The 15262-nt window shown below is 38.4% G+C and overlaps 1 protein-coding gene across 2 annotated transcripts in view; it reads left to right on the top strand.

Annotated features, from left to right (window-relative positions):
• CCDC50 (coiled-coil domain containing 50) overlaps nucleotides 1–15262 on the top strand; it is an 81111-nt gene that overhangs the window by 49473 nt on the left and 16376 nt on the right. The window contains exons 5-7 of one of the 2 annotated variants that reach the window (XM_010850693.1): nucleotides 251–368; nucleotides 5298–5822; nucleotides 13987–14102. In XM_010850693.1, coding sequence (XP_010848995.1) covers nucleotides 251–368; nucleotides 5298–5822; nucleotides 13987–14102 — 759 coding nt within the window. The remainder of the gene's footprint in view (nucleotides 1–250; nucleotides 369–5297; nucleotides 5823–13986; nucleotides 14103–15262) is intronic. The other variant, XM_010850694.1, reaches the window with a different exon arrangement.

Here is a 15262-nt window from a genome sequence, read left to right as displayed (position 1 = left end):
ATCTTCAGGTTGAGTTAGATTTAAATTTAGTTAAAAAACCTTTCTCCCTCATCTGTATCTTGTGCGCTTCCTGTTAAGCAGTCGTCTTTGACATTTGGACAATGTGAGCGTAATACCAGAAGGTCTAGAAGACCATACGCAGAGCCACAAAAGCCTGGGAGTGGAATGTCAAACCACTGACCAGTAGGGTTACTGTATGGCGTTTGTTCTTTCTCTGAAGTATTTATTTTTCTTCTCTCTGTATTTGCAGGACATTGCTCGACTCTTGCAAGAAAAGGAGTTACAGGAAGAGAAAAAGCGAAAGAAACACTTTCCAGAGTCTTCTGGAGTCAGTGCTTATGGTGATAGTTACTATTATGAAGATGGAGGTAACAATTCCTGTCTTTAGACTCAGTTGCAAGACACCCTTTAAATTTGTCTGTAGTGACTCTAGGGCCCATTTAGATTGTGGTGAAATTTTATCTTATCTAATGAATCCATCTGTTCTTTAGATGGATGACCGGAGTCATTTTTATGGCTGTAAAATGTGAATATAGTTTAGCAAAATCTGACATGTGTTCTTTTGCATTGTTGCTACTTAGAATGTTATATTACATTCTAAGCACATAAACTAGGGTATGGAAAAATGGCAAATGAGTCTCTGCCTCAAGGAAATCTGGGCAGTACTGTTTGAAGCCTCAAAGTAGCATAAATAATAAAGGAGGTACAGCATTTATAGATTACTGGATACCAAAGCTTTTTTCCCATGCCTCTTATCTTTTAAACCTAGGCCAATGGATTATCCTGCTGGTGACAAAATTGAATATTATGATTTTCTGTTGAGGTTTCGCTTTTGATGCTTTCTTTGCTATTTCTACCATATAGAAAGTTTTCTGAGAGAGAGAGATCCCTTCTCTAGTGCCTGCTTCTGCAGTGTGGTGGTGGTGTGGTGGTGGTGGTAGCACTTGTGGTAATGGTGATTCTTTATCTTAAAAGTGTGTTGGGAAATGAGTATTTGCAAGTATTATTTAGTTCTTTTTAATGACATGTCAAAGGAAGGCTATTTCCTATAGTTTAGTTTAGTGTCAGTATTTAACTGTAGTTCAGCTTGGAGACCATGTGCTGTGCTGTACATAGTCGCTCAGTCGCATCTGACTCTTTGTGACCCCATGAACTGTAGCCTGCCAGGCGCCTGGAGATTGCCTGGGGATTCTCCAGGCAAGAATACTGTAGTGGGTCACCATGCCCTTCTCCAGGGGATCTTCCCAATCCAGGGATCCAACCCAGGTCTCCCGCATGGCAGGTGGATTCTTTACCCTCTGAACCAACTTGGCTTCTGTGGTAGCTCAGTTGGAGACCATATTTAGGATACCAAATACCAACCAAATAACATCTAAAGGCAGCTTCTAGAGAATAAAGATTTTAAGATGAGTAATCCCCAAGGCCCCTGAAAATTAATTATCAGTTGCTTTTCTATAGTATCATAAAACGTAAGTAGGTATTTTTCTTTGGTGAGTAGAATGAAAAGTATGTGTATGTAGATAATAGGATTATTATAGTTGAGTCTTCCAGTCACATTGTTCTAAATCTTTCAAAATGAGTAGAGCTCAACTCTAACACAATTAGTAAGCAGATTGATTCTCTACTTGTGGCTCGGTGTGTTCTTCCACATGTGAAATGCTCAATTCTTTTTTGATAGCCATTTTCCTTAACCTGTTTTTTTTAATAAAATGATGTAATACATCATTCAAGAAGAAAAATTGCCAGTATTTTTCTGTACTAGAGATCAGAAGGTAAAGAGTTACTCATAGGCTTTAATTAAAATCTTAGAGATATGATCTAGTGTTTTTTTGTTTTTTTGTAATTCTGCCAGAAGGCACGTTCATTGCAGATAAAAATATAACCATTCTAAACTTGAATCTAGAAACATTAGGGTGGTAAATAAGTACACTAAAGTACTGATTTTAGCAATCCTCTTTTAAAACCTATCACTTACTTGAATTGGGACTCAAACCTGATGGTTTTGACCAGAGTATTGTCGTTGTGATTTATCTCTGTAGACATTCAGTAGATTTTCAGGGACACCTAAATTTTTAAAAAAATTTGCATTTAATGCTTTTGTAAAGTTACAGAGAATGCTGTATGTGCTTTTCTTGGAGTTGGGGCGGGGGGATTGGGAATAGGATCTAGGGATCTCCTGAATGTGTACCTGTAAAGTAGTGTTGGAATTTCTCTTCAGTTGTGTTGTTGCTGGGAGATGATACATTGCTGAACATGTGATCTTCGTTTATATGCCTTTGAGTTAGACCAAGGTGAGTTCCACAGAAACCACATTGTAGTCCACCTGACGTTTACAAAGCAGCTGTATGTTCTTTGCAGTGGTCCTTTCCCAACACATAAGGGATATTCTTGAATTGTACTTCTCTGCCTTTGCGTGCAATATAATTTTTGTCTTCTTATATAATAATCACAGTGAATCATTATGGAAATGGTCGCTTTAGCTTTAATTTTACTTAAACTTTAATAAATTAATCTTTAAAAAGTAATCATTTATAGATTTTCTACAAATCTGGAATTATCCAAAACCCCTGTCAGATTTATATCAACTGAAATTGTATATCTTATTTATGAAGCCATGTTTCTCTTTCAAAGCCCCTCACCTGTATGGCTGGCATATTAGAGGTTTTTTTTTAAGTCATTGTCTTTGGAGTCATTAGACCTTGATTCAAGTTACATCCCTTCCTTAGAAAAATTGTAATATTAAGGAAGTTATCCACTATAATCACTGTAATCCTTTTTCTCATCTGTAAAATGGAGATTCTAAAAATATATCCTTCACATGGATGTTGAAAAGATTAAACAATAGAATTTTTGTGAAGACTTATTAAACTCTAAAGTATTATTATTTGTACATATATTAATGTAAAGCGGACTTCCCTGGTGGCTAAGATGGTAAAGCGTCTGCCTACAATGCGGGAGACCCAGGTTTGATCCCTGGGTCTGGAAGATCCTCTGGAGAGGGAAATGGCAACCCACTCCAGTACTCTTGCCTGGAAAATCCCATGGATGGAGGAGCATGGTAGGCTACAGTCCTTGTGGTCACAAAAAGTCAGACACGACTGAGTGACTTCACGTTTCACTTTAATGCAATGTGTGTATTAAATATTTGGTCTGTCCAAACAAAAATCATTTTGTTTTGAAAGACAAACATGGAAGAATACAAAATGTTTGCAAATATATTTGTGTGTGTGTATATATATATATATATATATACACATGCACACACACACATATATATGTATATGTATATACATATATGTGTGTATTGCCTGTAAGGAAGTTAATTATATTTGCCAAATAACTTGGTCTCAAGAAATATAGACGTCTCAGTCCTTAACTGGACAGGGTTTTAAAGGATTCAAACATTCCTCCATCCGTGTCTTCTTTTTTGCCTCAGGTTTAAAGATATCACAAGTGATCACAATAAATATTTTTCCCTATCAACTCTGTGAAAATGTAGTAATAGCCCTGTTCTAATTGTTGCAACACACTTCCCTAAAGTACAACTGTTAATATCTGTTAACATATTAAAAGAAGTAAAAGTAAAACAATCATGACTTCACAAGTCGATGTTAAAAACAAAACCTTTCTTTTCTCTGTGTGGGTTTATAGGCAGGCTTCACTCCTGCAGTTTTCTGTGGGAACATTGGTATTAACACTAAACCATTGTTTCCTCCTTGTGATCATCCTTTAAGTAGCTGGTCAGTATTTTGTTAATTCACAGCAGTAGTAAATAGATTCTTTGTCAGTTGTCAAGATACATTTAAAATAATAGTTTGCGTAAAGCATACTTTTTTATTACAGACAGTAATTGTCTGTTTCACTTTTGCTTTATGTAAAAAATAAATTCTATCATAAATTATGAAGATAAATACCTCTACAGACTTTTTAGAAGACAGGTTTTAATTTAGATGTCGTCTTTGAAGCAAATGTTCTTTTCTTCTGGAAAGCTCAAGAAGAAACCATTTAGAGTTTTGAATGCAAGCTTTTTTTGCATCATTGATGCATTTAAGACATATCCATATCTCCCCTTCCTGTATTCCTTCACTAGATTAACAAACATTAACAAAAGCAAAGAGCCCAAAACCAAACCAAACAAACAAAAAAACCCTGATAACTAAGGAAAGGTATGGTTATTTATTTTTTCTACATCCCATCCAGTTGCAAGAGCTGCTTCAAATGCAGTTCAGCAAGTGACTAATTCCAATGGGGAATCTTGGCTGTTTTAGCAATTTTCCATGGAATTAGGATTTCTTTTTGTTATTTCCCCATTATAGTAAAAATCTTTGGAAATGTTAAATATGCTCTTGGAATATGCGTTTTTAATTCATTTCCTTTGTTTTCATAGTTTTTCTGGTTCCTAAAAAAGACCTGACAACAAAGCACCATGTATGTGCTGTTTCTCTAGTTTCTGTTAAACTTAGGGACTTGTATATTTAGCACACGTTGTATTTCTATGTACAGAATACAGTATCATAAAGTTTTCTGAAATATGTTTAGGAATTGGCTTCTTTTTATGTATTCCGTTATGACATCTATTTTTAATTATTTTCCTCTGCACAGCTTCAAGTAAGATTTGAAACAGAGTCATCCAAAGATAACAGGGTTATTTACTCACATAAAATTCTCCTTTGCTCCCTCTTCTTCCACACTGAACTGTAATTTTTCTGGGAATGTTTTCTTTGGCCACCTAAGGGGAGAGGGTGGAGGAATACAAAATCTGTCTGTCTGGACCAAGTAGAAACTAGCAATATTCTGATCTAAATTTATTGTTATTTCCAATAAGAATATTTGAAAGTCTCTGACTGGAATCACAAAGTATAGTTCTTTTTCTATTTTTATAAGATTCCTTCATCTCTTACTTACCACCCTCCCCCACCATATACTAGTTCCAAATTGATTTTATAAATAGAAAAGAACACTTAATGACTGGAATTTTTGTTATTGGCAAATATTAAACTACTATGTTAATCCTTCCCTAATCATGATCAGACTCTTCTTTCAGATTTAACTTATTTCATTTAATTTCATTTTAGTTTTATTACCTTTTTGGCTATGTACCTAGAATCCTTCATGTATGCACAGACCATTCTGGCAAATACTCATCCATTCGTTTCAGTTTGTTAAGCTGAAAAAATGGTCTTCTTCCCTTTAAAATATATTAAGCTTGAGGCCTGTCTCCATCCTGTAGTGAGTTCATACTGAATCATTAAGTTAACCTGCATTTCTGTTTTTCACGTTCCTCCACCTCCGCTCAGACCAGCCACGGTCAAGGAGGGCAAGGGAGTTGGGTTCAGGAAGCTCAAGGCCTTGTAGACTCCAACATGAGGAAAAGACTGTGAAGCACAGGAGGGAGAGACCCAGACATCCACAGGAGAACTTGGGAGAACCAGAAGAGCATTGTGCATCAGAGAAACCTCCGTCATCTTCTAGCTCGGGTCAAGTGAGGGACGATCCCCAAGGTAACACTGAGCCTGAAAGAAAACGCTGTGGCCACGAGAGGCTCCGGAGACCTCCCCTCCCCAAGATCAGCGGTGAGGTGCTTCTGAGCACCGAATCGGATGACTGGGAGGCTCACTCTAGCCATCGAACTCGGAAGTGGGAAAAACAGTTCAGACAGCAAGACCAGCTCTCTCCCAAAACCTCACGGAAAGCGGGGCTTCCCTGCAAGGAAGCCGTTTATAGGTGGGACCATGGGCAAGGTGAGCACAGAGAGAGGAATCGCAGGCCCCGGACTCCTCCCTTCTCAGAGAGTGAGGAGCAGCTCCCACTCCGTGACACAGGTAATGAAGGCCAGCCTGGTCGGAAGTGCTGCTACTGTGTATATACATACAAACAAATGTATCTGTTAAGCACTGTAGACATGTCCTTTCTCTCTGGTTTATGCTTATGGCTTTGAAATAAATCCTGGACCAGGTATTATAAAAGGTATTTACTTAATCTCAAATCTCAAGAAGGAGAATATCTGTACCTTTTCCCTTCTGCTTTCTAAGAGAATACACACTCCTTGCAAGGTTCTTCCAGCCCCACAGTTGCAGTGGAGGTACTCGTCCCAGGTACAATTTTTAATCTGCCAAGACCTTACATCAGAGATTCTGATACTAAAGCAGTGCTACTGAGTTTCTGATTTTGATTCCATGAACCCAGAAGGTCTAATGACACCACCTTCATAATATTTGCCTCCAAAGAAGACCTTCAGGGCTGGAAGTACTGGATTTTCTTCACCTCATCTTTCTCAGTTGTGAAGTGAGAGATGAGACAGGTGGTCTCTTAAGATAGTGTTTTCAAATAGTGAGCCTCTAGTTTGTTTTCATCAGAATCAGCTGGGCTATTTCCTAAAAATGCAGATTTCTGGATCTTACATGTGTTATCAATCCCTGGAGTGCAGCCTGGCAACTTGGGCTTGTTTTACCAGGAGGTGATTCTTATGTTCTTAAAGTTTGAAAACAGTTGTTTTGAGTTCCTTCCTGTGCTTTAACCAGCTTCAGCTCTACAGTTGGTGCTCTGAAGCACCAGTGTCAGGTAAGTTCTTGGTACTTACTTAGAAATGAGGTGAATGAGCCTCCCATTTCTGGCATCCCTGAGGCCCTACTCTGAAGTCCGTCACTGACACGATAATGTTCTCTCCATGCTTTTCTGGAAACTGCCACTGTGATGTTTTTCCATATGGCTGTACCACTACGAGTTGTAGCACTGGCTGTCTGATGTTTCAATTAGACTGTACTCATCTCCCTAGTTTTCTTTTGCTCTCATGGAATGTTTACAGAGACTCGGGTTATTGGGGGGAAAATACCAAGGAGGCGACTCTTCTTACTTCCTTCTATTTACTGTTGCCCCGCCAACCTCTGCTTCTGGTTTGGAGAGTGGTTTCTAGGTTGCAGGTTCATGTTGATTCTTTTGGTTCCCCCTATCATTTTATCTCTTCCTGCATGTTAGTCCTTTAAGTTTTTAAAGGACTTGGTGATAAAGAAAATGAAAATCCAGTTCAGCAAGTATCTATATGCCGCAAATCTTGCCTCAGGCTTTATGTTTAGGGGTAGATGCTTGGATCTGAGCCTCAAACAGTTCATGAGTCAAGCCGCAAAGGTGGATATGTAAACAAGCAATTGCAAATTCGATATACTGTGAACAAAGAGCTCTGTGGCAATAGAGGAGGAAGTGATAAAATCTACCTGGAGTATGTTTTGTAAGTTACTTTATATCAGATTTAGAAAGACGTTGGAGTCCAAAAAGTCTCAGGGAGGAAGGCTGATTTCATCGACCTCTGTGTTTCTGAGTTTGTGCCTCCAACCCGCTAAGTGTGCTCTGAGGGCTGGTTAACCTCTATGGCTTTTTTAGTATGCTCAAGGGTATTTTAAACAGACTCAGAAAGGGTGGAAATAATATGAAAGAAACTCAGTGACTCACAAACCCTACTACTGGAGTTGTAGGCAAACGTTTTGTTCCTTTTATTTTAATAGCATAAGAGTTTTAAAAACAGTGTGACTAGGCAGTTACTAAAATGGCAACAACATAGCTGCTAGCATCTGTCATCTCATTTTCAGCTTACTTTGCAGATTTCACCTACAAAGACTTTGTTGGCATTTGATTTTGTGATCCACCCACCACCCTAGAATAGGTCAGAAGATTACATTAAAGTATAATTATGTACTGGTGTCTATTCTTGCTGTTGTAAAAGTTCTTAAAGTTGTTAGCATAGGCCAAAGTTTTGTTTAACCTAAAAATGAAAAAACCAGCAGGACAACAGAGAGCTAGTTCTAAGAGCACTGGTTTGTGGTACGATCCATTGAAAAAGGAACACAGAATAAAACTGCTAAATTAAATATATGATTGGCTAATTTTCTAAAGAGCAGTAAATCCATATTACCTTTGAGGGTAACATCACTATTGGGCTATTAGATTGAAACAGCTTATTAATTTTCTGCAGTTTAACTTCCAGCCTCTCAGAGCCATTAAACACCATTCTATGATATTTCCCAAGGCTGGCTTTTTACAAAATATGCATGAATGGTATCAGGATCCATGTGTCACCATATTAGCTTATTCCATAGTTTGAGATAAGTTTATCTTGAATACCAGTACTTTTAGCAGTTTTATTTTATCAAAATTTCTTAAAGGTAAGCTTTGTTTGTTTATTGAGGGAGGTTCTTGTTTTCTCAAACTGGAGAATGTTGAACAGAAAAAGATAAGCAAGAATTTGATTAAAAAGTGATTGTGGAACTGTTGAAAATATGGCTTACCTGGTTTTTTGAAATCTGGTTTCCAGATTATGTTTAGGTTACCAAAATGAAGACCGCCATTTTCTTAATTTCTTTGAATTAACTATATTTAATAACATTTTGAAGCATCTCTATTTTCCGTAATGATAGGCTTACAGTGTACTATCTGGAACTCCTTCTTAGGTACTTAGAAAAGCTCTTTTCACCTTTGGTATGAAATATGCTGCAGTTAGTCAGCAGTCTTGTCAGTCTAGAAATCTAGTATTCCAGGCTATAGAAATTTTCTACTTAATGAAGTCTACAAGTTCCAAACAAAGAGTTCAAATAAACTCTTCTCTCTCCCTCTAAATATTTAACCTAGGGAGAAATTACCTCAAAATTTAACAATTTTTATTTTTATTGGGGTATAGTTGACATATAACATATAAGTTTCAAGTGTATATTTGTATTTATTGCAAAACGATCACCAGAATAAGTCTAGTTAACGTCATCCCCATACTTAATTACAATTTTTTTCTTGTGATAAGAACTTTAAAGATGTATTCTCATAGCAACCTTTAGCTGTACAGTATAATACAGTCTCCATACTGTACATTATATCCCCATGACTTATTTATTTTATAACCAGAAGTTTGTATTTTATGATTTTCTGTACCCATTTTGCCCATCCTCCAATCCCTCCTCTGACAATCACACATCTGTTCTCTGTATCTTTGGGCTCAGGATTTTTTGTTTTGTTGTTTTGTTTTAGATTCCACATATAAGTGAAATTATATATTATTTACCTTTCTCTTTATAGTCCAGCTCTCATCCATACATGACTACTGGAAAAACCAAAGCTTTGACCACACGCACCTTTGTTGGCAAAGTGATGTCTCTGCTTTTTCACATGCTGTCTAAGTTGGTCATAACTTTTCTTCCAAGGACCAAGCGTCTTTTAATTTCATGGCTGAAGTCACCAACTGCAGTGATTTTGGAGCCCCTAGAAAAGAAAGTCTGTCACTGTTCCCATTGTTTCCCCATCTATTTGCCATGAAGGGATGGGACCAGAGGCCATGATCTTAATTTGATCAGATGTTGAGTTTTAAGCCAACATTTTCACTCTCCTTTTTCACTTTAATCGAGAGACTCTCTATTTCTTCTTCACTTTCTGCCATAAGGGTGGTGTCATCTGTATATCTGAGGTTATTGATATTTCTCGTGGCAATCTTGATTCCAACTTGTGCTTACCCAGTCCAGCATTTCTCATGATGTATTCTGCACATAAGTTAAATAAGCAGGGTGACAATATACAGCCTTGATGTATTTGGAACCAGTCTGTTTTTCGAAGAGAGTTGGACTATAAAGAAAGCTGAGGGCCAAAGAATTGATGCTTTTGAACTGTGGTGTCGGAGAAGATTCTTGAGAGTCTCTTGTACTGCAAGGAGATCCAATCAGTCCATCCTAAAGGAAATCAGTCCTGAATATTGGAAGGATTGATGCTAAAGCTGAAACTCCAATACTTTGGTCACCTGATGCGAAGAACTGACTCATTTGAAAAGACCCTGATGCTGGGAAATATTGAAGGTGGGAGGAGAAGGGGATGACAGAGGATGAGATGGTTGGATGGCATCATCGTTTCAATGGACATGAGTTTGAGTAAGCTCCAGGAGTTGGTGATGGACAGGGAAGCATAGTGCAGTCCATGGGGTTGCAAAGAGTCAGACATGACTGAGCGACTGAACTGAACCTTTCTCTTTCTTACCTTACCTACCAAGATGCCTTCAGGGTCCATTCCTGTTTTTGTAAATGGCAAGATTTAATTTTTTTTAATGACTGAATAATATTCCTCTGTGTGTGTATGTGTGTGTATAAATCTCACATTTTCTTTATCCATTTATCCATCAATGGGCACTTAGGTTGTTTCATGTCTTGGCTATTGTAAATAATAATACAGTGAACACAGGGTGTACATATCTTTGAGTTTGTATTTTCATTTCCTTCAGATAAATTCCGAAAATAGAATTACTGGATTGTATGGTGGTTCTAATTTTTTTTTAAAAAAATTTTTGAGAGACTTTTATACTGTTTTTCATAGTGGCTACACCAACTTACATTCTCACCAAGAGTGCACAAGGGTTTTCTTTTCTTCACATCCTTGCCAGCACTTGTTGCCTCTTGTCTTTTTGATAATAGTTATTCTAAAAGTGTGCCCTATGATACCTCATTGTGGCTTTGATTTGCATTTCCCTGATGATCAGTGATGTTCAGCACCTTTTCGTACCTGCTGGCTATCTGTATGTCTCCTTTGAAAAAATGTCTGTTCAGAGCCTCTGCCTGTTTTTTAATCAGATTGTGTTTCTGCTATTGAGTTGTATGAGTTATTTATACATTTTGGGTATTAACCCCTTGTCAAATAGGTGATTAGTGAATATTTTCTCCCATTCTTTTTTTCTCCCATGCCTTTTTGTTTTGTTGAGCTTCCTTTGCTATGAAGAAGTTTTTTAGTTGGATGTAGTCCCACCTGCTCTTTTTACTTTTGTTTCATTTGATTTTGGTGTTGAATCCAAAAAATCATCTCTAAGATAACGTCAAGAAGCTTACTGCCTGTGTTTTCATCTAGGAGTTTTATTGTTTTGGGTCTTATGTTCAAGTATTTAATCCATTTTGAGTTAATTTTTGTGTATGGTGTAGGTAGATGGTCAAGTTTCATTCTTTTGAATATGGCTGTCCAGGTTTTGTAGCGGTATTTACTGAAGAGACTGTCCTTTCTCCATTGTGTATTCTTGTCTTCTTTGCCATAAATTAATTGACCATATATGCATCTAGGTTCTCTGTTTTGCTCCATTGATCTGTGTGTCATTCTCTCTCTCTCTCTTTTTTTTTTTTTTTATTTTTGGCTGCACAACTTGCAGGATCTTAGTTCCCCAAGCAGGGATTGAACCCACACTCTCAGCAGTGAAAGCTCGGTGTTCTAACTACTGGACCCCCACAGAATTCCCATGTGTCATTCTCTTTATAGCTGCCAGAAAGTCATAAACTTAACACCCTTTCAAATCAATTAAAACTCTTCATTTTACCATTGCATTTGAATGCCTTCCAAACATCCTTGAGTGATAGTAAAGCAAAATATTTTCTTAGTTAATTGTATGGTATAGAGTAGGCGGCACAGCCATAGAGAAAGTTTAGTTCTCGAAATCTGAGTGCATTTCCACTGTATTTCTTCACTAGATGGATTACTTGAAGGAACAGGGTGTGCTGTCCCCTGTTGTCCTCATCTAAGCTTTGGACTGCTCGTGGAAGTGTCATTTCCCTGTAGATGGGCATGAAGTGAAATTGTTAGTCACTCAGTAGTATCTGACTCTTTGCGACCTCATAGATTGTGGCCCACCAGGCTCCTCTGTCTGTGGAATTCCCCAGGCAAGAATACTGGAGTGGATTGCCATGCTTTTCTCCAGGGGATCTTCCCTACCCAGGGATCGAACCTAAGTCTCCTGAGTTGCAGGCAGATTCTTTACCATTTGAGACACCAGGGGGCTCTGTAGATGGGCATATGGTACAGAAATCCATCTTGTCCATTGATTTTTCCCAATGCTTATCTAGTTCTATTTATTTTTCCCTAAAATCTTCCCTTTTAGTTACAACCAAGCTAATCATAACTCAAGGAGGTTTATCTACTCTTGGGAGTGAGTATGCCACTGTTTGCTGATTGTCCCCAACAACTTGGAAATCTGCATTAAAACTAGCCCAGCCAGCATAAGATCTGGAAGCTCTAAAGATGATGTGAAGTTGAAGTAGTTTCCATATTTTGTGTTAGCTGGTGCTAATCAAGCCTAACCTAAGAAACCCAGGTTCACTAGTCTTCACTTGTGGTAAGGCAGATGAGCCTGTGGCTTTTGGTTTTACCACAGTGCTGGATTTAAAGCTCTATAAGAGGCTGCACCAGATAAGTAAACTCTTCATTTGCCAAGAATTTAGTTGTATTTTTTTCCTTTACATTTTCCTCTTTTATTTAAAGCAAGTGAATCATAAAGTAAGGCATTTTGATAAAAATTATGTTCATGTGCAGTTAATTTGATGGACATAATACACTAGTAGTTCCAGAGGTGATACAACCAGTCTATCCTAAAGGAGACCAGTCTGGGTGTTCATTGGAAGGACTGATGCTGAAGCTGAAACTCCAATACTTTGGTCACCTCATGCGAGGAGTTGACTCATTGGAAAAGACCCCGATGCTGGGAGGGATTGGGGGCAGGAGAAGAAAGTGATGACAGAGGATGAGATGGCTGGATGGCATCACCAACTTGATGCACATGAATTTGGGTGAACTCTGGGAGTTGTTGATGGACAGGGAGGCCAGGCTTGCTGCAGTTCATAGGGTCACAAAGAGTCGGACACGACTGAGCGACTGAACTGAACTGAACTGAACTGAACTGAACAAAAGCCAGATCTCACCCACACTACATGTATTAGAATCTCAGGGGTTTGGGTTAAAAATGTTCACGTGTATTTAAAGTATTCCAAGTGATTCTGATGTATAGACATGATTGAGAACCACTAATATAAAGAAATAGACAACTAGGAGTAAATTCCTTTTCTCCCTTCAGTGACACAGTTACTGAAAGTCACTGTTCCAGATGGTTAATCTTGTTCACTGCATAAAACGTTTTTATTATTTTTGAAAATAATATATTGTTGAATACATTGTTGAAAAATTGTAATTTATAAAGGATAACAAGAGGGCAATACACACAATTTTGGAATAATCATTAGCATTCACCACCTAAGAGTTATAAAAGGAATATATGCTGCCCTAGTGGCTCAGATGGTAAAGAATCTGCCTGCAATGATTCTTTATGATTCTTTCATGTAGGAAACTTGGATTTGATCTCTGGGTCAGGGAAGACACCCTGGAGAAGGGAATGGCAACCTACTTACCAGTACTCTTGACTGGAGAATCTCCTAGACAGAGGAGCCTGTTGGGCTACAGTCCATGGGGTCACAAAGAGTTGGACATGACCGAGTGACTAACACACATAACATTTCAAAGTAAAAAGTCAAAGATCCCTACTAGTCCCCATGTTCCTTTCTCCTCAGAGCAAATAAAACTCTCAAGGTCATGTGCTGTCTGACATTTCACTTAAGTTATATCCTCCTTAAAATTTAAGAACATTAAACTGATCAGAGCGCTGAGAGAGATCTAAAGCAAGTGAATTTGGAGACCATCAGAGCAAAACCCAGGGCACGGCCACTGGTTGGTTAGTAGGCACTGCCACAGAACGCCCAGGCAATGCTGTTTCTCTTCCCTCTGAAGTAAGGTGTGCAAGGCTGAGGCAGAAAAATGCAAAGCCTCTCAGCTCTTCCAGCCTTGACAACTTAGTCTCTTCAGAATTCCAACTAACTTTCTTTTCTCTAAATTCTTTTTATTTCAGGGACTTAATCTTTTTTCACTTCCTGTTTTACAAAACCTTCACTTACAGTTCTTTGTATGGTTTACTTCTGTTGGAGAAACCGAGAGGCAGTTTTTACCCGGCAGGTTTGGGCGGGTAACTGTGTTTAAATGTGTGGATTACCTGTATCTCCTCTCCCATGCCTAGGGGAAACAGTCATTTCCATCACACCCTACACTGAGTTTTAGAGTCGATGCAGTATTGTCACAGTTAGATACTGAAGACAAACTTCCTTTTCTTAAATGTTGCAACTTCTCATGAAATTACTCAATAGCCTTATTGCACTGACTTTTTTCTAGGAATGAAGCCCAGAGTGATGAAAGAAGCAGTTTCTACGCCATCACGAGTGACCCACAGAGATCAGGAATGGTATGATGCTGAAATTGCCAGAAAACTTCAAGAAGAAGAAATTTTGGTGAGCAGAATTTAACACAAGATTTTAGGTGAATCAGGTTTTTTTGTGAATTAAATCAACCTTGACATTTACATAATAGGTGTTTTAGTCCTTTCTGTTGAGAAACTGATACCTTTTTTTAATGGATGCAAAAAGCAAAACAACAGGAATAAAGTGTCCAGTTTAATTCATTGAGTAAGCAGTCAGTTCAGTTCAGTCCATTTGCTCAGTCGTGTCTGACTTTTTGTGACCCCGTAGACTGCAGCACGCCAGGCCTCCCTGTCTATCACCAATTCCCAGAGCTTACTCAAACTCATGTCAATTGAGTTGGTGATGCCATCCAACAATCTTGTCCTCTGTTGTCCTCAGGGTCGTTTCAAATGAGTCAGTTCTTCAATCAGGTGGCCAAAGTATTGGAGTTTCAGCTTCAACATCAGTCCTTCCAATGAATATTCAGGACTGATTTCCTTTAGGATGGACTGGTTAGATCTCCTTGCAGTCCAAGGAACTCTCAAGAGTCTTCTCCAACACCACAGTTCAAAAGCATCAGTTCTTCAGTGCTCAGCTTTCTTTATAACCCAAATTTCATATCCATACATGACTACTGGAAAGACCATAGCTTTGACTAGACGGACCTTTGCTGGCAAAGGGATGTCTCTGCTTTATAATATGCTGTCTAGGTTGGTCATAACTTTCCTTGCAATGAGTAAGCATCTTTTAATTTCATGGCTGCAGTCGCCATCTGCAGTGATTTTGGAGGCCAAAATGATAAAGTCTGACACTGTTTCCACTGTTTCCCCATCTATTTCCCATGAAGTGATGGGACCGGATGTCATAATCTTAGTTTTCTGAAAGTTGAGCTTTAAGCCAACTTTTTCACTCTCCTCTTTCACTTTCATCAAGAGCCTTTTTACAGTTCCTCTTCACTTTCTGCCGTAAGGGTGGTGTCATCTGCATATCTGAAGTTACTGCTGTTTCTCCTAGCATTTTGATTCCAGCTTGTGCTTCCTCCAGCCCAGAATTTCTCATGATGTACTCTGCATATTAGTTAAATAAACAGGGGGACAATATATAGCCTTGATGTACTCCTTTTCCTATTTGGAACCAGTCTGTTGTTCTAAGTCCAGTTCTAACTGTTGTGGCCTGACCTGCATAGGTTTCTCAAGAGGCAAGTCAGGTGG

The sequence above is a fragment of the Bison bison genome, unplaced genomic scaffold (assembly GCF_000754665.1).
Source record: "Bison bison bison isolate TAMUID 2011002044 unplaced genomic scaffold, Bison_UMD1.0 scf7180017864294, whole genome shotgun sequence".
Taxonomy (NCBI): domain Eukaryota; kingdom Metazoa; phylum Chordata; class Mammalia; order Artiodactyla; family Bovidae; genus Bison; species Bison bison.
Note: the sequence above shows the minus strand (reverse complement) of the source record. Positions and strands in the feature narration are given on the sequence as shown.